A 24,252-nucleotide genomic window follows, 5' to 3' on the forward strand; every position below is an offset into this window, starting at 1 on the left:
TGGGAGTTTGAAGAGATTTGGGATGTCAACAAATACACTCAAAAACTACTATAGATGTACCATGGAGAGCATTCTGACAGGCTGCATCACTGCCTGGTATGGGGATGGGGGTGCGGGGGAGAGGGGCTACTGAACAGGACCAAAAGCAGCTGCAGAGGGTCATAAATTTAGTCGGCTCCATCTTGAGTACAGCCTACAAAGTACCCATGACATCTTCAAGGAGCGGTGTCTCAGAAAGGCAGCGTCCATTTTTAAGGACCCCCCAGCACCCAGGGCATGCCCTTTTCTCACTGTTACCATCAGGTAGGAGGTACAGAAGCATAAAGGCACACACTCAGCGATTCAGAAACAGCTTCTTCCTCTCTGCCATCTGATTCCTAAATGGATATTGAACCCTTGAACACTACCTCATTTTTTAAAATATATATTATTTCTGTTTTTGCACAATTTTTAATTGATTTAATATACATATACTGTAATTTATTTAGTTTCTATATTATACGTTGCTTTGAACTGCTGCCACTAAGTTAACAGATTTCACGACACATGCCAGTGATAATAAACCTGATTCTGATTCTGATTTTGTGTGTGTTCTCCTTAAGATTTCTAGAATCTGCAGAATCTCTGGTGTTTATGCCTCCCTAAGCACAGTTTTGATGGATCTCAAGATATATTAAATGTCCAGTTTTGCAGTATTTTCTGTATCAGATTGAAAGAACAGCAAAAATAATTGCCACTTCCTTACATGCTCTCAGAAAATGGCTGTTATATATTATTTCCTCCATCAGGAGAGGGGGATTGTACCAAAACTATTAAAAAATGGACATCATTCTAGCATCAAGGTTTTTTTTATTATAAATAGGCCACCATGCAATTATTTTGGTGCATGTAAATAACATATACATTCATCTTCTCCTTACCTGGACCAGAGCCCACCAGGGGGGAACATCTCCTGGATAAACGCAGACTGGTAGATATACAGGCAGATAATGTGGCCCGCAGTGTAAACTGCCACCATCACACATATTGTGTTAAATCCAACATGGCTCATTGGACAGTGACAGGCCCACCAGGTACAAATTCCAATGAAAAACAGATAATAAACACCAGAGAATGCAGACGGAACGGTAATTCCTGCAAGATGAAAGTAACAGAATCTACATTACATGAATATACAAACTGTAAGACATCTGCTTTGAAATTATCTTCAATAAATGTCATGAGCAAACCCACAACATTCGTTACATAAATTATCTTCTAGATTGGATGAATATGGGAAGGTATCAGGTTACAAAATAAATTGGGATAAAAGTGAAATTTTACCTCTTACTAAAGGAGACTATAGTCAATGTCGATTAGTAACCCAATTTAGATGGCCGGTAAATGGTATAAAGTATTTAGGTATAAGACTTGATAATGATGTAAAGAATTTATATAAATTTAATTATTTACCACTATTGAAAAAAATTCAAGAAGATCTTGACAAATGGATGATATTACCAATAACATTAGTAGGTAGAGTCAATGTTATAAAAATGAATATATTTCCTAGATTACAGTATTTGTTTCAAACATTACCAATACAATTGCCACAGAAAATTTTTCAAGAGTTAAATAAATGTGTGAGAAAATTTCTTTGGAAAGGTAAAATGTCAAGAATATCATTGGAAAAATTGACATGTAAATTTAGGTTAGGAGGGTTACAACTTCCAAACTTTAAAAACTATTATAAAGCAAATCAACTGAGATTTATTGCATCTTTCTTCGATGATCGAAAACCAGCATGGATTGAAATAGAACTAGACAAGATAGGAGAAAATAGACCTGAAGATTTTATATATAAATGGGAATCTAAATTGATACGGGAAAAGAAAGAATCTCCTATATTAACACATTTGATTGATCTATGGAATAAGACAAATGTTGATAATGAAACACAGAAATCTCTATTAGCAAGGAGGCCTTTGTTCCAAAACAGACTTATTCCTTTTACAATGGACAATCAACTTTTATATAATTGGTACCAAAAAGGGATTAAATTTATAGGAGATTGTTTTGAACGAGGTATATTGATGTCATTTGAACAATTAAAGGATAAATATAAAATATCTAATAATACTTTCTTTTGTTACTTTCAATTAAGGGCTTACTTAAAAGGTAAGCTGGGTCAAACAATGTTTTTGCCAAAACCTAATGAAATTGAAATTTTAATACAAAAAGGGAAAATTAAAAAATTTATTTCTTGTATGTATAATTTGATTCAAGAACAGACAATTAAACAAGGAACCCATAAGTCAAAGCAAAAATGGGAAACAGATCTGAATATTAATATTGATGAAACAAATTGGTCAAGACTTTGTCTTGACAGTATGACAAATACAATAAATGTTCGACTTAGATTAGTACAATATAATTTTTTACACCAATTATATATTACACCGCAAAAAATAAATAGATTAAATTCAAATCTATCTGATAAATGTTTTCGGTGTAATCAAGAAATTGGTACTTTTTTACATTCTACTTGGTCTTGTTTTAAAATTCAACCCTTTTGGATAAATTTAAGAATCTTATTGGAACAAATTACTGGAAATCAACTTCCACATAACCCTGTATTATTTCTATTAGGTGATATTGAAGGGATAAAACCGAAACTTAAATTGAATAAATATCAGAAAGAATTTATAAAAATTGCATTGGCAGTAGCTAAGAAGACTATAGCAGTTACTTGGAAATCCGATTCGTATTTAAGTATGGATCGTTGGAATAATGAAATGGCTAGTTCTATTCCACTCGAAAAAATTACTTATAATTTAAGAGACAAATATGTAACATTTTTGAATATTTGGCGCCCTTATTTACAAAAGATAGGATGGCATATTTAAGTGCTCCGAGAAAGACTTCGGTCACTTGGGGAAAGTAACGAATAATTATACCAAATTTATTTTGAATCCCATGGAGCATGTGGAAATCTTCCAACACCCAGGCGGTTCTTTTCTTTCTTTTTTTTCTTTTTTCTTTCTTTTTAGGTAGGACTTTATATGGGGGGGGGGAGGGTTAAGGGGAGGGGGGAGGGTAGATTCTTTTTTTTCATGTATTCCTTTTGAAAATTCAATAAAAATTATATTACAAAAAAAAATGTCATGAGCTTTATTCCTGTATGCACTCAGAGGCTACTAACCTCTATGTCACAATTGTTCAGTTCAATTGTTCAGCTCATTGGTAAAATGTAACATCAATCACATGTAAAACAAAGATATATTGCAGCAAATATTCATTATAATTCACCTCCACAACCTAGCTCAATAGAAGTCAATAGAAGTTCCCCAGAAACAGAATACTGTACATAGTCCAATTACATAGCTGTGTTTTCTGCATATGACTAAAGGGGAAAGTCTATGACTCAACTGTTTGAAACAACAGCATACTCTGTGAAGATCAGTAAAGTAGACACTAGTAGGCCGGAGGTGTAGTGGCATCCACACCAGACCTTGAGGTGAGTGGACTCATATTCAAATCCGGCCAGCTTCTTGCACGCTTTCCACCTGTGCTTGGTTTAGTATCATTAAAAAAAACAGACAAATGCTAAAGAAAGAGCAAGGTTGCCACCCGATGCGCCACAAGGTGCAGAAAGGAACAACAACAAAAGCAGGCACCAATTTCTTGTTTTAGTAACCTGAACCAAATTCATGTTCAGTAGTAACCAGACCGATAAATCACAAATGGATTCTGTTCCATGAGACAAAAAGATACACATCCAAAATTAAACAGCTTAATTAGTGCATGAATGAACAGTTGTCACAGAAGCATTTACCAGCTAATGCCAGGAGCAGAATGGCCACTATTTTCCCTGTAGCTTCAAGAAGCCTCTGTGCTGCAGTTCGCAGTCGCGCCAATGCAGCTATACGGGCTTGTCTCCGTCTTTCCCGTTCGGTTGTGTCTTCTTCATCCTCTATAGCATCTTCCAAGTCAGTACCTTCCTCTTCTACGTCCTGCTGACATGCAAGAACAACACATCTCATTAGATATCGTGACAGAAAAGTCCAAAAGTGCTCCGTGTCCCAATTAGATAACTGCTACATTAACCAATGACTCAGCAGGCTCTGTATCACTAGGTAATGGCACAACCCACCCATATTTTACCAGAGAACTGCTACAAGGGTGATTACACTAATAAAAACCTCTATGGACTACTGGACCTCTCGTATAGTAAATGGGATATGGGTCAGCACTTGCTGACAACAGTGTGGTGAGGACGGCCCTTCTTTTCTGAAACTGCCGATTTGCTCACTAAGACATTGCAAAGCAAAATAAAAACAAATAGGATAAATGCAAGATAATGCCATCAAATGGGTGCTAAGAAACAAATCCACACCTGCAAAATGGGAGGGGAAAAAGTGCCAGCTGGCTAAGCGATGCCCCCGGGCTTAACCAACTGTCCGAGCCTTTGAATGCTTCTGATTATCCTTGACATTCGGAAGCATTCAAAATTATTGGTACAAGTTCAGATGGAAGATTCTCAAAAATGACTGTTACAATAGAGCAAGTTTATGCTCCAGTGATGGATTCCTCAAGGATTCCAACTTCAGAGTCCAACTGCAGAATTTCTGATGAAGAGCCGCCAGCAAGTTCAGGACTTGTACGTTTGCAGTGGAAGCTGAAACTGTGCAGCACGTGAATGAAAAATGCCGACCACTGCATGGACCACCTCCCACCCATAATATATAAAGGCATGTTCTATATCATGTTATCGATGCTGCAGCAAATTGTTCGGATGTTATTTTGGAACAATGAAAGCTTATAGCCACAAAGTCTAACTGTTAAGATGTCACCGGATGCTGTAAATCTGAATTGAACAATGTATTTTTAAAATGAGGGACCTTGTAATTTCTGGGTTGCAAACAATAACCAATTCATCATTTATGAAGTGTGCACTCTAAAGTCTCTTTCTTTCATAGATAATTGGTTTATAAACTACTGAAGAAATTTTTAAAAATATTTTAAACTTAAAGAATACTTGTTAAAATAATGTCGAACTTGTCGAAGGGGCCACATAATTAGGTTGCTAGCTCCTATAGTATGCCTTTCTTGCTGGTCATAGAAAGAAAATCTGACAATTACAGGCACAGATATGAGCTTCAAGAGATTGACCATTACACTCTAAGTCCCTTCCATTAACAAGCATTCCCTCTTATATCCACTAATGCATTTGGTACAAATATACAATCACTTGATGTAAATTAAGTTATTTCACCCACCTACTTCACATGTCTTACCCTTGATTTCTCATGCAGGCCAAAATTCACAATAGCCTCCAAGTGAATTTGCTAAAGCAAGACCGAATTAACTTCATTTTGCTATTTTTATATCTGACTAATTTGAAATTCTTTTCTCTCTCTCTCTCTCACACACATACACACAAATGCAAAGTGTTTATAAAATAAATGCTTTAACGTAGAAGCAAGATATATTCATCAGTAATACCACATTGTGTAAAGAAATAATTGCAAATCATGATGGGACCTATTTCTTTATTCTCCTGGCTCCTGTGTTGAATGCGTTCATTACTCTAATGACAATAAGAATATTAACTTGCATTTTAATATTTGAACATCTGCCCCTGCAAAGTCTTTATCAAAGAAATACCTAAATTCATAACATTTTTAAGAATCTTCCTCTTGACTCGCTAAGGAGATACTCTTTACAGGGAAAAAGTAATCAGCTTCAATGTACAAATGCAAAAAAACTTGCATTTGTGGATCAGGTGCTGGTATGACTTGTCTCCACCAAATAAAGTACTGCTTGCAATGTCCAAAAGTAAGAATGATTTTTGAAATATTTTGTGCAGCTTCATACACTGATCTTTTTATAAAGAATCAACCCATTACACAATGTTGCTAGATGTTTCAAAGTCAGCCATATGAAATTGAAAAAAAATATCAGTGACAAATTAAAAGTACTTTCTATTTGTTGCCATGTGTAATCAAAATCAAAGCTCCTATCCAAACTCTTATCTCAAAGGGGAAATCCATGTGGGTGGATTATATCCAAGTGCTCCAGATTCATCACAGACCTTCAGTTCCAATCAGGCTCTTTCAATGACTGATAAAAGTACATAAAGAACTGCAGCACAATGTAATCCAATATTTAAAAGTTACACGACAACTACGGCAATGCTGGATAGCCGAATCACAGCTTTGTAAAGCTTGGATCAGACACTAGAATGAATGGTTTGGTTTTTGCATTGTCAACGCTGCAACATCCACATTCAGAAAGCTTCACTAACTTGCTATTGGCTGATTTGATTTATTTTGGGCACAGCTGCAAATCTGGAGTCGTGTTACAAATCAATGCCGATTCTCCTCAGCAGTCTTTTTATTTGATTAAACAATTTATTTAAATTTATTAAAACTGGTTCTAGACTTTCTACTTTCATTCTATCTCTATACTAATCTATTTTTACAATACTGTGTTCTAAGGTTATAATTGCACAAAATAAGGCATTTATCTAGACACAGAAGATTGCAGTTGCTGGGACCTGGAGCAACAAATAAGGTGCTGGAGGAACTCAGCAAGTCAAAAAGCATCCGTGGAGGGAAATGGACAGTCAACATTTGGGTCGAAACCCTTCGTCTGGACATTTATTTAGATTACCAATGACAAACCTACTAAAGAGAATCACCTGTGATTCAGTGCATCTCACCATCCATCCTTGCTATTGTGTTACACAATTATTCTGCACCTACCGGGTTAGCATATGTAACAGTTAGCTTAACTGACTTCAGCCACTAGCCTTCAGATCTGAATACGCAATGAAGATTAAATTTAAAATGCACCTCAGAACAGTAAAATGCAGACCAGACAGTCCAAGAAACTGTCTGCATATGCATGAGTCCAATCAAAATCCCATTGCATGGATACGACAGTAAATAACACCTATCTTGGGTGTGATGGTGGGAAAATCCAGGCATTTGAAACTATTGTGTGTAGTTCAAAGGAAACATTGTAAATATGGATTTGTTTGACTTGTCCTGAATTTTCTTTGATCTTTAGCACATAAAATATTGTGTAGTGCTGGGTCAAGTAGACTTTGCTCTGAAAGGGTCTCTCCCTTCCTCTCCCCTCTCTACTCCAAAGTCTATCAGCTTATTTGTGATATGTTGTCAAATAAAGAGGTTGCTTCATGTTTACCAGCACCTCTCTCCGGTGACTTCGTTCACACAACAATGCTACCTAATGGCAAAAAACACAAGAGATTCTGCAGATGATGGAAATACTGAGTAACAGGCACAAACTGCTGGAGGAATTCAGCAGGTCAAGCAGCACCCATGGATAGGAATAAACAGTCCATATTTCAAGCCTCTTAGTGTCCCTAACTTTCTGAAACATTCAAAAACCATTGAACATAAAGGAAAGAAATTAAAATGATAAACCTGCAGTTGGGAGTTAATACCCAAAGTCCTCGCTCACCAGCTATGGATACAAAGGGCAGATCACACTAATCATCTACACCTGTTTTGAGTTGTACTTTTCTGTCTGATACATGGCCCCAAAAGGCCAGATATCAGACAGTAAAGCGCCAAGAACTTATTCCCAAATGCACTTGACTGGCTTTTACAGAAGGTACAGCTGGGGGTAGAGCTTTGGATCCTGTCAACGCTGTATGGATACTAATAGTTTTTATACACCTGAAATTTAGAGACAATTAGCGACTATTACAGTCTTAGTACATGAAGAGAAAATATTAAGAGTACTCAATTACGTTTGTATTTGACTCAAATTTGTCAGAAAATCCAGAGTATTTTCACCAGAGTTCATTGGTTAAATATGTACCATTGAACTCTGGAAATGGGGGCAGGTTATTGGCACTCTGGCTGGTTGCCTCCTCTGCTAGTTGGGGCCAGCAAGATTTTCATCAATTTGTATGTCTCAACACCAAGAAATGAAAACAGACAGATTTTCCCTTCTGGCTATTTCTTGCAATGAAAACATTGCACATATTGAGTCATGCTCACACTATTAAAGGAGTCAAACACCAATAATGGCCTTCTTGACATATTGGAAAGCACTCATGCCTTCCATATACATTCATGCAGTTTTGATTTATACAGCAGTCCCTTAACTTGGGCTCAACACCTTATTGGTATCCACAGTTAAATCTCTCAAAACATAATCAGTACTTATTCCCGAAGTAAACACACCGCCTAACCTTCCCCACTATTGATCAAAGCAGCATTGGTAACATAATATACTCATGTACAAATATGTGTAGAAATAATGGGTCCTCATTCAACATGGGATGGTCCAACACATGTGAGCTTTGTGCATTGCTATCTTTTTATTTATTTGTTTGTTTGTTGAGGTACAGCACTTCGAGCCACACTACCCAGCAATCCCTCGACCTAACCCCTAGCTTAATCACAGGACAATTTACAATGGCCAATTAACCTACCAAACCGGTATGTCTTTGGACTGTGGGAGGAAACTGGAGCACCCAGAGGAAACGCTTGCAGTCATGGAGCAAACGTGAGAGTGGATATCGGACCACTGGAAAATAATGCCAGAGAGGTAGTAATGGGGTGATAAAGAAATGGCACATGAATTGGATAATTATTTTGCATCAGTCTTCGCTGTGGAAGACGCTACCAGTACGGTGGAAATTCCAGAGTCTCAGGGGTCAGAAGTGTGTGAAGTTGTCATAACTAGGGAGAAGTTTCTTCAGAAACTGAAAGGTCTGAAGGTAGATAAAAAACATGGACCAGATGGCGTACACCCTGGGGTTCTGAAAGAGTTGGCTGAAGAGATTGTGGAGGCATTAGTAATGATCTTTCAAGAATCATAGAGGGCTATGAGTAATCTTAGGTAATTTCTAAGGTAAGAGCATATTCGGCACAGCTTTGTGGGCCAAAGGGCCTGTATTGTGCTGTAGGTCTTCTATGTTTCCTTACAGGCAGTGGCGGGAATATTGAGTGGCCCTCCATGCACTAGATGGTGCTGTTTGAAATAGTGTCCATTTAATAATACATACAGTATATGCAGCCCATAATGACTCAAGATAGCCACGTGCTCAATATGCAATTTTAGTGGCACTTACATGGTAAATGACGAATTTTATTATAGCTAACATCTGTCAGCATGCTAAATGCATTATGTTATCTTGGGGAAAACATGCTAATCTTTATCAAGTTAGGACATTTCAGTAAAGATTTCATGTACCATGAGTTTGCACAGGTATTTCTGCTCAGTGTGGAACTGATCCATACCAATTGCAAGGCCCTGGCTCAGCCTCTCTCAGTGCTGGATGACTTGATCTTGACTGGCATGGTCAATATCCTATGAGTGGGGCAGAGAAATGAAGCCAGAGTTCATTGTCTCAACTGCACTATTACCTTTATTTGAAAGTATTGCGTAAACGAAAGCAAGAATGGAATTTAACGAGACAATGGTGTCTCCTGGATTGAATGGTCTGTCCTCTATCTTCACCAAGCAGGAATGACAATAACGAGTTCAGTTGCCTTTTGTGTAATTACACAGCAGCCTAACCCAACATTGTTAGCCAGCCGCAATAATCATACAAAAATTCTTACGCTGAATGTATTTCACCGCTGAATGTATTTTTACTGTAGTCATCAAAGAAATTTGCTGAAATAGAGCACATTCTTTACAGCATACTTAGACAGCGAAATGCTTGACCTTATGTCTTGTGTCTGAAGTACTGTTTTTCCTCAGGGCTACTTTAAATAGTGATTTGACATTCTCAGAAATAATTAGAAATAATTGGTGTGTTCCAAAGCTCCTCTGTGTATATCTTTTCAAAACAAATATACTGCACTGAAATATTACAGAATTCCTATCATTGCTTGGTTGCATTCAATGCTTCCCTGAGTACCATGCTTCCCAAGTTTCCAGATAAATATAAAAGCGGCTGAATTATTCCCACATTCTCAGTGTGTATGCAAGTGAGCGCACATTTTCAGTGAGTATACAAGGAAAATATTACATCAATTTTGACAATGTAATACACGTTAGAATTTCTCCTTGCTCATTGTTGTTCTTATATTAATTCTTGCCTTCCTTCTTCTTCTGTTGCTTATTTTGCTGTTCTTTTCTGCGCGGAGGACAGTGGGAAATTCCTAAGCTAATTAAGGTTTATTCGTGAACCAAATCAATGGATTGCATGAGTTAGTGTAAAAATATTTCATAAAATGGGTTATATGGTACAAATTGTCCTAGTTCCAGATGTCATCATGTTACCTAACATGGCCTCTACCCTTTTCCTCCACCTGTGTTTATCTGCCGTACCCTATAATCCATCAACACTATTTGTTTCATTTACTTTTTGTGGATGTGAGCTTCTCATCCTCAACAATGTCTTTCCAAAGGAGCTTCTCCTAACTATGCAACACAAAATACAATGCTAAGGAACTCAGCAGCCAGGCAGCATCTATGGAAAAGAGTACTGTTGCTGATTCAGCCAAGATTATGAAAGAAAGGGAAGGGGGAGAAGCACCAGAGGGAGGTGATGGGCAGGTGAGGGGATACAGTGAGGGAGGGAGACAGGAATGGTGAAGTGGGGGGGGGGCACCAGTGGGAGGTGATGGGCAGGTGAGGGGATACAGTGAGGGAAGGAGACAGGAATGGGGAGTGGTGAGGTGGGGGGGGGCACCAGAGGGAGGTGATGAGCAGGTGAGGAGATACGGTGAGGGAGGGAGACAGGAACAGGGAATGGTGAAGTGGGGGGGGGGGGCACCAGAGGGAGGTGACGAGCAGGTGAAGAGTTACAGTGAGGGAGGGAGACAGGAATGGGAAATGGTGAGGTGGGGGGGCACCAGAGGTTTCATCTATCACCTGCCACTTTGTACTTCTTCCTTCACTCCCCACCTCTTACTTCTCTCCTTCCTTTCCAATTCCATTGGAGGGTCATGGCCTGAAACGTCAACTCTACTCTGTGGAATTCTCTGCTCAATGAAGCAGTGGAGGCTCCCTCAGTAAATATATTTAAGACACGGTTGGATAGATTTTTGCATAGTAGGGGAATTAAGGGTTGTGGGGAAAAGGCAGGTAGGTGGAGATGAGTCCATGGCCAGATCAGCCATGATCTTATTGAATGGTAGAGCAGGCCGACGGGCTAGATTGCCCACTCCTGCTGCTATTTCTTGTGCTCCTATGTACTCTTTTCCATAGCTGCTGCCTGGCCTGTTGAGCTCCTCCCTCCAGCATTGCGTGTGTATTGCTTGGATTTCCAGCACCTGCAGATTTTCTCTTGTTTGTGACTCACCTAACTATCTTCCATTTATGGCCCTGGTTTCTATCTCAGTGGCTGGCTCCTAATCAGTGTCTCTGAATCTCCTCTATCATACTCATAGATAATGTTTAAGACCACTGTAAAAACCACATCTCAGTACTCTCCTTTCTAGAAAAGAGACCAACCTACCTAAAAACTTCACAATAGTTAGAATCTCACTGTTTTTGTCTCATTCTACTATACCTTACTTGGAATATATGTATGATTAGAGCTAATACTGCATGGTTGGTTTGATCAAATGTGCATGCAAATGAAAAAGTTAACGGGGCGAGGAAAGACTTTTACTAATCGATTGGGAAAGAAATGCAAAACTTGTGATAAACTACAAAAACAGTGTGACAGAAACAGTGAAAAGCCTAAAGAACAAAACTTTGCATTAACCGAACGGCTCTGTGTTCTGTATATGAGTCCCGGCCCTACTTCCTGTTTCCAAGGAGGGGTCCTGGCTCTGTGTTCCACGTTCCTGTCTCCCAAGACCAAGGCTCTGCGTTCCTGTCTCTCCCTCGACCAAGTCAAGGCTTCGGGGTCTCGTCCAGTCCTAGCCATGATCCAAGAACCTTGTCCTGTCCGAGCTACGGCTTTGTGTTCTCATCTTGTCCATGTATCTCACTCATCCCAGAAGTACCTTGCCCAGCCCAGTGCTGGGGTTCCCGCATCCTGTGCTGGGGTCCCCTTGTCCTGTCCAGGAGTCTAACGTCCAGTCTTGTTGCCCTTCCTCGTCCTGTAGCCACGTCTTGTCCTCACCTAGTTCTGGAGACCGAGCCTGAGTCAAGTCCTAGGTTCTGGGTCCTTGCTCAGTCTGTGGCTCACATACCCAAGCCTCGAAGTACCCTAGCCTTGAAGATCCCAACCCTCGTCATGATTTTGCCTAGATCTGGGGTCCGAGCCCAAGTCAAGACCCAGGTTCTGGGTCCTTTTCCAGTCTCTGGCTCAGAGTCCAAGCCCAGGCTCCTGGTTCCAAGTTCCATGTCCTGGTTCTGCTTTCCAAGTCAAGTCCTAGCCCAAGTCCTGTATCCTTGTCTCGTCCAGGGCCTGTGTCATGTCCAGCATGCTTTCTTCCTCACTTCCCTTGCTTGCTTAACTCTAGTCCTAGTCCTGTTCCTAGTATGTCAGTGTCTGTGTCTTGCATTGGGTCCACCTCCCAGCGCTACCCCACCCCCATGACATTATCATAATCTACATCTTTTTTACTTAAGGGTGACCATTAATAGAATAGTTCGAATTTGCATAAGCATGCCCACTGATCTTCCTTACCATGACATCATCCTGTGAATACTTTGAAGAGTATATACCTTTGATATTGACATAATTCAGATAGTTTTTTTATTATTTTACACTTTACATAGATACCACAAGTCATTCTGCCTTTGAATTTTCAGATATAATGATTCTAAATGTGTGATTTAGAATCAAAGGGAAAATTGTTGTATCCGACTGTTTAATTGCTATTTTCTTTGCAGTTTAATAATTGTTAGCTAATATTTTAAGTAGATTTTATATACGGACATGAAATAGTTTAGCTTGTTTTTACTAGTGGCCACAGATTATATGTATAGTTGTTCAGTGTATCCCTTAGTGGTTACACTGGTATGATTCTGGAAGCTTTTCTTCGCATTGCATTATTTTAATAGCAGATTTCTCATTGGTTGACACTTATCTATGAATTTAAATGAATTTTTTTCTTATCTATCGGGTATAAAAATAGCTGACCACAAGGCAGTGTCATCTTAGTCTTTTTATCTCTAAGTCTTTATTCTGCCTTTTGCTGCTAGCCTCTGTTCTTGCTACTGTCCATTTCAATTTTCCTTTCTTCTGTCAATGCTTAAGTAAATATTTAGGAAGCAACAAGTTTTGTGCCTCTTTCCAAACTTCTGTAAAAACCTTGGATTAAAAGATCAGAATCCAACAATAGAGATATTGTTGGATATCTCTATATCCGCTTCACTCCCCACATTTTCTGCTGACCCATTGTTCCTTCAGAGTCACCTGAGATTTTCCATTACTCAGCAATCCAAGTATGCTGAAAAATCACCATAAAACCTGGATGCTAAGCGGCTGAGCGGAGAGGCTCCCATCCACACATATTCAATTCCCAGTCTGCCACAGCCAGAAGCTTGGTGGATCTGTGATCACCAAGGAACTCTCTCAGTCTAGTTGCTTTCTAACCAAAAAATGAAATATCCATCATTCATTCTGTAAGTGATCTTCTATTTCATTGAAAAGATGTCACCTGCATTGCAGCATTGGTCAGTTTAATAGAGAATTATAGAACTATTTATAGTGATATATTTCCTGGACTTTTAACCTTGCAGAGTCAAACATACATGGCAATTAGAAATCCATAAAATTTCTAACTACTGTATGAATATTAATTCTTAGTCATTTTTATAAAATCATTTCCAGTTCAAGGTGATGTTGAACTGAGATGAATTATAACTAGACATATATTCACATCTTATTATTTGCAAGGGACATTTTCCAGAGATGCTCCTGAATAACGAATTTCACTGTTATAGTTAATGGCTTAAATAAACTTAAGAACTTAATACTCATGTGAAAAATACCTGTTAAATACAGTATTAACATATTAGTATCTTAAATATTAAGACAAGAACTGAATAAGTCATTAAATATCTAAACAGTATCATTACTAGTTATAGTTTGTCACTGTTACTATATGAGTTCAGGTTCAGTAATGGATAAGCGGGAGACTCTTACCATAAAAATATTCAGACAGGCTAAGATACAAACATCACAAGAATCGAAAATAAAAGAATGAGAAAAGTGACCATATATTCCTTCATTTAACACTGCTTCTACATAATTTATTTAAAACAGTCAGCTTTTCCATGAACAACATTGATAAAAGCACTGAGGGAGTGTAGAATTATATCCCACACAGCAAGAGCTATAAAAGTTCACAGCACAACCTAGGAATATGTTTCATGCCTGGCGCCTGAAAGGGACCAACCAAACTCACATAAGTAATCATAAAAATGTGAACTCTGTACATGGTGAGATGTAGTGCACCTATGTTTAAGAGGTTCAGATTAGTTATAATCCATGTACCTATGGTAGGTGGAGTACAACTGCCTGCACAGTGGGATTTTGTCTACTGCATCACATTAAACCCCCAAAAAGTTTCCAGTGTTTTGAGTTCAACATTTTATTAATTAAGTATTTCCTATCAGTTGGCATTGTTGTAACTTCAATAGCTGTTGGAATTATATGGTGTACAGCTTGGAGCTGTCGTGACTCCAATTCACTGTCCAGTGAACTCTACACATGGAGTTGCAGCCTTTAGGATGTTAAAGGAAACTGGATAAATGGATCTCAAAGCACAGACATAATTCTAGCATTTTTTTCCCCACTGACACTGTTTCAGTCTTTGGTTGGCTCCATATATAAAAGCAAAGCATTCTCCAAAGCAATATAAGAAAATGCGAAAACTATTTCAAAACCAATAGCTTCTCTGCAGTATTGACTATGGAACTGGGAGTCTTAAAATTTAAAACTGCAACAGCAATAGTGGTTAAATTGCAGTATAAGCAGTTTACACTGGCATTAAATAAAAAATGTGCATATAAAGATCATAATGACAAAAGCTGATTGTCAAAGACAAGTTGTGCAAACATAAAGTAAGATGAGTTTCCTCACACCTGACATTGCAGGCAATGAGTGAAAGACTTTTCAAAACATGGGAACCATACTTTGCTCAGGTTCTGCCAAATTTGCTGCTGCAGAGTGGCTGAAGCTCAGGAGATGGGCACCTATTGAAACTTTCAACATTTTCTGAATAAACTTACTGAAATATATAGCTATTCAGTATATAAAAAAACATTTTTTATTTTTATGATAATAAAATGTGAGTGTGAGTAAACTGGTAAGCAAAACAATAAATCAATTGCCCATTTTTTATAGTTGAGTATTCTGTTTACATTCTGAGGGCACGACAGCACAATGCATAAAGTATATTAAAAATATCAGCAAAATATAGACAACTTAGCCTTACAGAGATGAGGAGGAATTTCTTTAGCTGGGGTGGTGAATCTGAAGAATTTATTGCCACAGACAACTGTGCACACCAAGCCATTGGGTATCTATATTAGTCAGGGCATCCAAAGTTACCGGGAGAAGGCAGGAAAATGGGGTTGAGAGGGAAAATAAATCAGCCCTGATAGAATGGTGGGGCAGACCCGATGGGCCAAATGGGGAAGTTTTGTTCTGATGTCTTATGGTCTTATTACAAAAGGGAAGATCGTGAACCAACTCTTTGCATTTTTTGAGGCAGTAACTGCTCAAATTTCCACAAAAATGAATTTACTTGAATTTCCACAAAATACTTCTGACGAAGGTGTCAGTGTCTGAGTAACAGAATGAATGGCAAGATAAATAATTTCTATTCCAGAAACAGAAAAGCTTTAAAATTTGTGATCTAGTCAGCTCCATCTTGGGCACTATCCTACAAAGTACCCAGGACATCTTTAGGGAGCAGTGTCTCAGAAAGGCAGCATCCATTATTAAGGACCTCCAGCTCGCAGGGCATGCCCTTTTCTCACTGTTACCATCAGGTAGGAGGTACAGAAGCCTGAAGGCACACACTCAGCGATTCAGGAACAGCTTCTTCCCCTCTTCCATCCGATTCCTAAATGGACATTGAAGCTTTGGACTCTACCTCACATTTTTTAATATACAGTATTTCTGTTCTTGCACATTTTTAAAAATCTACTAGACAACGGGATGACTCATTGGGGCACCCTTTGAGAGAAGGGTGGTGCAGCCTGATGTGACCAGAATGAAGATTAAATTTTCCTGAATGCTATTGGTATCGCTTTGCTTTGGAAACTGAAGTAGAAAATCTCAGTTTATTAAAGAAGAATGATGCATAGCAAAGCAAATATAGTCCTCCTCGTTTAACGAAGGACACTTTTGATGGCATCATTTCTGGTTTATCTGCCACCCTTGTGCCTCTCGTTGTCATTCTGGACATATGCAGTCCTTTCATCCCCCATCTCTACATCTCTTCTGCTGTTTGTTGTTTGTCTCTCATCCTGGAGACATGCATGCTTCTCCTCCTCTGTCTCTTCTTCTCTCCATCTTTTTTTGTCCTGACTCTTTGATCCTGGAGTCGTGCGGCCCTGGCCTCATCCGATTCTTGTTCTCTCCCTCTCCTTGCCGCTTCCCGATGACGTTTGGCGTCATCTCTTGACCATAATGTCCCCCTTCCCTTTCCACGCGGCATAATTAGGCTGACCATTTTTTTTACCCTAATGCTGGATAGAAGATATGAAGCAGTAACACCAAAGGATGCTGATTATTCTTGATGATATGGTTGGCGTTCTCCTAAATGGACGTGATATAGTCATCGCTGTCCTTTGACTGCAGCAAAGGGTTTTATGGGTGTCTCGAAGTATGTCATTACAATAAGATTTAATTATCTGTTATTGATGGGTGGCAGTTAGATCTGTCCCAATCCTGCACGTGCTGATGGTGATTAGCAGAATGTGACCCCTCAAAATAGAGCTGCCCTGCCCTTTTGCTCCGGTAGGTGTCGCTGCTGAGACCGGCCGTGCGCATGTGTCGGGCTGTTGCGTCCTGATTTCCATGATGGGCGATTGGGTCTTGGGTTAAAAGGAAGCCTGTTTATTTTGGTGAATGAGCAATTTTATATGAATATATAACCCTGAACTTTGCCTGCATTCTGTAAGTTAGCGCCTTTTAATTCGATTTAGCCAAAAAAAGTGCCGCTGTAATGCACCGTTTGCGCTAATTGGAGGTGACAGACAGAGTATGAGAGTTTTAGTAGTACATAGTCAATATATGTAATTGATTTATTGTTTATTTATTATGTTTTATTTATTTATTATTATTGTCTTTTTTTCTCTCTGCTAGATTATGTATTGCATTGAACTGCTGCTGCTAAGGTAACAAATTTCACGTCACATGCCGGTGATGATAAACCTAATTCTAATTCTGATTCACTAATATGTGGGATGCAGTTAACACAGGAAACAAAATAATTTTAGAAAAAGGAATACATTAATGTATGTTTAACTAATTATCTTCTATGTTGATAAGCTTGTTTTGTGGCTGCTTGTAAGTAGATGAATCTCAAGGTTGTATATAGTATACATACTTTGATAATAGATATACTTTGAACTTTTAAGTAGCTCAGGGTGGTAAGAAGAAAACAAAGGTCACAAGCTCCTTGAAAAGTTGTGTTGAAGTTGTGGAGAGAAACAGAGAATTACTCAGTATTACTGGCACAGGAACAGTCAACTTTTTGTGCCCCACCCAAGCCAATTCACATTTTTTTCAACCAAAGTAAAACACTGTAAATTCTGGACACCTAAAATAAACACAGAAAATGCTTGAAACGCCTGGATGACTAGAATGATTTTGTCAAATAGATGTGAATTCATAAGAGTTAGGAAGTGTGAGAAGAGATGATTAGTTGTTTCACTTGGTTGGTGAGTCCAGAACTTGTGCCAGGGTAAAGGATCAGACATTTTGTAACTCTGAGGAGGAATTTTGTCACACAGTGATTTATAGAATTTTCGGATTATCTACACACTCAATGCTCAGACAATGAAATTGAGAATGAGAGGATGTAGGATATGGGAGAAAAGTGGAGCTGAGGTGAATGGTCAGCTACAAATATGTCAAATGGTGGAAAAGGACCAAAGGCTAAATTCTGCTCCTTAGGTTCTTGGGAACTTGCTCTGTTTGACCCTGTGAGGATTTTTTTTTTTTAAATGGCACTAAATGGCCCTCTCTGGTCTTCAATTTTCAGTTTGCTACTCCCACCTGGAAAGGCAAAGGCAATACTCACAAGGCAACAATTACAGTTACAGTCTGGGCTCAATCCCATCATCAGATTCCAATCTGATTATCCATGAAGAAGCTTTCCTTTCAGCCAGGCTCTTTGCCAACATGCTCAACAAAATCCAGGGGAACCCACTTGCCTCTGTTACTCTTTTACTCATGCCCCTAATTTCAGCCAAGTGTATATGGCTGAATGTGTTTTTCTGCCCGTCTAATACCCAGAAACCAGCCAAAAATTAGTTAATAGCACTTAAATGATAGCAAGAGTCATGTTTCAAACTCACTATCTTCTAATCAGGAAGAAGGCATTTACATTGAGAAATCCACCAAGCATCTGATCTACCTCACAGGCTGAATTGTCTCTTATTGCTCTTCCCATGAACTTGACAGCAATCAGAGGAAATTCTAGCCATTAAACTTTTCCTGTTGTTCATCTTCAAAACACAGGTTACAGTAAATCTTGGAATGCAATATTCTAATGCACATCAAGAATCAACTTTATTCACATACACAGTTACATGTATTACGAATTTGCTGTGGTGTGTTGGCATGACATGCAACAAAAAAGCAACATTCAACAATTAGAAAGAATAAAGAATTAAATAAAAATAAGTTAGTGGTAAAAGTATGGATATGGAATAAAATGTGCATGAATACATAAAAGCCAACAAGTACACTCAGTGGCCACTTTATTAAGTACCCCAGCTCATTAATGTAAATATCCAATCAGCCAATCATGTAGCAGCAACATAATGCATAAATGCATGGAGACATGGACAAGAGGTTCAGACCAAACATCAGAGTGCAGAAAAATGGGATTTAAATGAGTTTGACCGTGGAATGATCATTGGTGCCAGATGGTTTGAGTATCTCAGAATCTGATTTCCTGGGATTTTAACACATAACAAAAAAAAAACCCAACAAACTCCTTGTTAGTGATAGAGGTCAGAGGTACAGGCTGACAGGAAGAGGACAGCAACTCAAATAACCATGCATTAAAACAGTGGTTGCAGAAGAGCATCTGTGACTGCGCAGAAGGTTGATCCCTACAGCTACAGAAGATGACCAACATACACTCAGTAGCTACTTCAATATGTAAAGGAGCTACCTAATAAAGTGGTCACTGAGTGTATCTACAATATAAAAAAGCTTTGAAAAAAGTGATTTGAATTGTTTGCAGTGCATTATAGAGGTAACAGATAAAGGGGGGTGGGGGGCTGACTAGAATGATTGATCCTAGGGAAAAAAGTTGAGATGTGAAGTTTTGTTTAAGTTTTAATTGGCTTATAGTGCTTTCTGTCAGGGAGTTTTTGGAAAAGGCAGCCTGCAGGGTGGTCTACAATGATGCTTCCTGCCCACTTTTTTGTCCTGGACATATAAAAGTCCTGCAGTGATGGCATACCATAGTCAATGACCTTTTCTGCTGACCTGACAGTTTGCTGTAGTTTTTGTACATTGTGAGAGGATGCCATGCCAAACCAGACAGTGAAGGCTAATACGAGGATGCTCTCTGTGATGGCAGTGCGGAATTGCACCAGTATGTTCTGGGGAAGACAGAATTTTACCAACTGCTGCAAGAAGTACGTGTGAGACAAACAACTGAATTTGGCATATGTTCAATAACTGCAACTGGGCCCTTCAATTGACACTAAACAAAATGGAAACACTTCTCACCAAGGGGTCACCCAATCTAATAACAAGTTAACATTTGACCCTACCTACAATCGTCTTCCAGGAAATCAGTTCAGATTATCTGGGAATATCTAAAAGCAGATTGTACATCCTATTTTTAGTTTGCAATAAAAATAGAAACTTATCAATTGAAGCGGTGGGGTAAAAATATAAAAGCATATCATTAACGTATAAAACTCATGACTATATTACCTTTCCATTTTCAATTACTGAGCTCGAGCTTGATCAAAAGTTTCTGCGGAGAATTTCCATGCATTTCTGCAATAATGGTACTCACCTCCTCAATGCAGACTGCATCCTTGCTTGGTATTGACTTCCTTTTCTTTGTCAAACGATTACAAAACACTAACGTGATACAACTGATGATAAGTATTCCCAAATCTGGAGCCACCAGTCGAATGCAGTTGATAATATCATTCAGGTCAAGCCTAGGAAAGAAAAGGGAGAAGACATAGTGACTTTCATTTCGGTAATCATTTAAATAATGTGGCCAAAAAACTACTTCAAAGTTCAAAGTAAATTTATGATCAAAGTACATATGCGTCACCATATAAAACTCTAAGATTCATTTTCTTGCGGGCATACACAGAAAACCCAAGAAACACAGTAGAATCAGTGAAAGACCTCATCCAACAGGACGGACAAACAATGTACAAAATACAACAAACTATGCAAATACGAAAGAGAAAAAAAAACAATAAGTATTGAGAATATGAGATGAAGAGTCCTTGAAAGTGAGTCCATAGATTGTGGGAACAGTTCAGTGATGGGGCGAGTGAGGTTGAGTGAAGCTTCCCCTTTGGTTCAAGGGCCTGATGATTGAGGGGTAATAACTGTTCCTGAAACTGATGGTGTGGGTCCTGAAGCTCCTGTACCAACACCGCAATGGCAGCAGCAAGAAACTAGCTTGTTATGGGTGGTTGGAGTCACTGAAGATGATGTTGGTTTCCTACGACAGTGCTCCGTGTAGATGTGCTCAATGGTTGGGAGGGCTTTACCCGTGATGGACTAGACTGTATCCACTAGGTTTTGTAGGATTTTCCATTCAAGGGAATTTATGTTTCCATATCAGGCTGTTATGCAATCAATCAATATACTCTCCACTACACATGTAGAGAAGTTTGACAAGGTGTTAGATGTCATGCCAAATCTTCACAAACTTCTAAGGAAGTAGAGGAGCTGTCATGCTGTAATGGCACTTGCATGCTGAAACCAGGACAGATCCTCTAAAATGATAACACCGAGGAATTTAAAGTTGCTGACTCTCTCCACCTCCAATCGTCAGATCTGGACTGGCTCATGGACCTCTGGTTTCCTCCTCCTGAAGTCAATAATCAGTTCCTTGGTCTTGCTGACATTGAGTGAGAGGAGGAGATGTCATTGCCAATCTGAACTGACAGGGTTCTGAAGTGAGAAAATCAAAGATCTAATTGCACAAGGAGGTATTGAGGCCAAGGTCTTGAAGCTTATAGATTAGTTCTGAGGGGATGATCATATTGAAAGCCAAGCTGTAGTCAATGAAGAACATCCTGATGTGTACATCTTCGCTGTCCAGATGCTCTCCCTTGGAATCATAATGATTTAGAACATTTCTTTACAGAATCCATCACACAATAATGAAAAAGATCAAATTTTCTTAGATAAAAGATCGCAGGTTAAAGGAATTTCACAATGCAAATGATGGATTGACGACGTTCATTCAGGCACAAGAAGCTGTGTATTTTATCTGCATGGCATAAAATAGGTGTGCAAACGAAATAAAGACGCCGATCTCCAGTGCTGTTAGAAGCTTCCTTAGGGACATACTCAAGTTTTACTTAGCATCTATGTGATTTGCTTTTGCAAATTTTAAGGTGATCTCAGCCAACTGAATTATTATGGATACAAAATGGTACGCTATTTACTCAGAAAAGGTAGAAGACTTTTGAGGCATATGTAAAAGTCCTTTCAGGAAAAACTAACCAGTGATTACATATAATGCAGCATTCATTTGTAGGTTTAAAAGCAGGGAATTGAACAGACAGGCATGCCACTTAGAAAAGCTACATGAGAAAACATACTCAATGGAAGTGTAAATACAGTGCAACATGGATAAACCTACTGCAGCACAAAATCGACAGGGGATTTGTAAGTTCCAACATTGGATATGTGGACTGCCTCATTAAACAGGAAGTGAGAAATAAATGCTTCCAAAACAAAACTGAGCAGATACAGAAAATTTTACAGAAGAAAAAGAAATTAATGAGAAAATTTATAAATAATCATAATTACATTTGTAGCCATTCATGAAACAGATTCAAGTTTACTTGAGGTCAAGCTATTGTCTACTGCAAATAACTCTTTGAAATATTGCAATATCCTTTTGACAACACCACTGTATTCCAGGTTCTACTTGTCAAATTCCTTCAGATACTGGAAACTTGCCCAGTTTAACAAAACTTATTTTTACTATTTGTCTCACAGGAGTCAATGTTTAAAAGTAAAACTGGGAAGCCGCCAGCTCAGAGCAACAATGCTGTAGTTTAAACAACAGCCTCGCAAAACATTTGACCAAGCCCTGCAACTGCAGATACACTATTTTAATTTTACTAAGAGCAAATCTTAGGCCTGTTAATTGCAACATAACTCCACTGGTTCTGGCTAAGTGATGCAAGAGAAATCTGGATATGGAAAGTTTTCACTAGACAGATGGAAATTAGACATAAATTAGCTATGAGTAATGAGGATGCAATGTTTGGACTGACTCAGTGCACAACATCGACCCTTGTCATTCTTTTCCCCATCAACGCAAGTTTCCCAGCATTGTGTTACAACAGGCCCAACAATAAATAATGGTGGAAGTAAACTTCTTGTTTTAAACCTTACACTGAATTTGTTGATGCAAGTCTATATACCTTAGTGTTGCCAACTTCACTCAGAAATCAATGTAACCAGGAGTGAAACATTTTAGCAGTCATTTCCTGCTGAAATCACAAAACTGGAGCAAGCAAAAGGGGGCGTCCTTGTATTCTGAGGCTGTATTTTCTCTGTCCTACCAGACATGGGTAGTCCTGTGTCACTGATAGCATCAAACTGCTCACAAATGGTGAGTCCTTACTACTTCCTGATGTTGGCACTTCAGATTTTCAACTTGCTCTAGTGCGACAGGAACCTCCAGCTGAATCACGGTGATGCCGTGAAGATTGAGAACCCTATAAAAAGTTACACAGCCTCTATCAGTGCCTCCACAGCAGATGGCAGCTAAACTACTAGTCACCATGTGGGAGGGTGACTTTGGTCCACAGCAACCAACTGCCCATGAAGTGCTGAGCGAAGGCTGGGTCACTGTGAGAGATTGGTGACGGATTCCCTCCTGCACTGGGCGAAGGAGGTCTGGCCTTTCATATGCTGTCATGGTAGGCTCCATCAGTATCTCAGACCTAGCCTCCTTCGTATCAGCTGGGTAGGTGGGCCAAACCAACCCCAAAACCAAGCAATGCCCTGCCTGGAGAGCAACTCTCTGCAGCTTACGTTGACATGTTTATCAGTGTCGTTGTCTCTCCTGGCTGACACCACTCAGGGCACCTGCAGTGAAAACCTACACAACCTGTTGTGTCGGTGGTCACTCCCATGCAGAGCACTAGGCTCTCTTTTCGGCCTCTATCACCTGTACCTGGATTCAATATCACATTGAGTAAATACAGGAACTGTGCTCCGCTCCGCCACAGCAGCCAGTGCCGCCACGGTGAACGTGGCTCTCAGCAATGACACACGCCAGTCATTGGCGCACACCAACGCGTCACCAGCTGTGCTATCTTGATTTGGGTCCAACGTGAAATGAACAGATCCTGTTAGTCAACATGTGTAAAACTCCCTCTCCTGTGTCAAACACATAATTCTGCGGTGAGCCAAATGATCATTGCCAATAAAGCCAATGGCAATTTGGCTCATCAAAAAGCACAAAGTGCAATTTCCAGAATGGCATTTCTTCCTTGCTGGTTTAATTAACTAGAGGTGTTGACAGAGTTAACAGACAATAGGAACAGTAAAAGTCAGAACTACTCAGTCAGTTCTCAGTAACGGTTCTGATGAATTTCAATCAGGACGTTGGGACAGGTCTTCGGTTATGGGTTTTGATGAAAGCTCATGACCATGAAACCACTCTTGATGCAGGGTTTGGATCAAAAATATTGACAATTCCTTTTCTCTTTGACCTAGTTCATTCTCCAGTCGATTGTTGCTCTGGGTTCTCCCATGTAAATATTCCTGTTTTATTGCAAAATTTATAACTAATGGATCCCGATATGAAATTATGCCAAGTGTTTTCATGTGGCACAATCTGGAGATGCAGATTTTACAGTGTTCACGTTAGAGGAAGGATTCAAAGTACACTATTTTTCAAGTGAGCGTTGGTTCAATCGTAGCGACACGGAAAGTGGAACTGTAATTGG

At 39.1% G+C, this 24,252-nt stretch overlaps 1 protein-coding gene across 5 annotated transcripts in view; it reads right to left on the reverse strand.

Moving 5' to 3' along the window:
- piezo1 (piezo type mechanosensitive ion channel component 1 (Er blood group)) overlaps nt 1-24,252 on the reverse strand; it is a 311,742-nt gene that overhangs the window by 124,185 nt on the left and 163,305 nt on the right. For 4 of the 5 annotated variants that reach the window (XM_072279778.1, XM_072279776.1, XM_072279775.1 and 1 more), the window contains 3 exons: nt 20,100-20,250; nt 3,815-3,995; nt 921-1,134 (listed from right to left, as the gene is read on the reverse strand). In XM_072279778.1, coding sequence (XP_072135879.1) covers nt 921-1,134; nt 3,815-3,995; nt 20,100-20,250 — 546 coding nt within the window. The remainder of the gene's footprint in view (nt 1-920; nt 1,135-3,814; nt 3,996-20,099; nt 20,251-24,252) is intronic. The other variant, XM_072279777.1, reaches the window with a different exon arrangement.

The sequence above is a fragment of the Mobula birostris genome, chromosome 15 (genome assembly GCF_030028105.1).
Source record: "Mobula birostris isolate sMobBir1 chromosome 15, sMobBir1.hap1, whole genome shotgun sequence".
NCBI lineage: Eukaryota > Metazoa > Chordata > Chondrichthyes > Myliobatiformes > Myliobatidae > Mobula > Mobula birostris.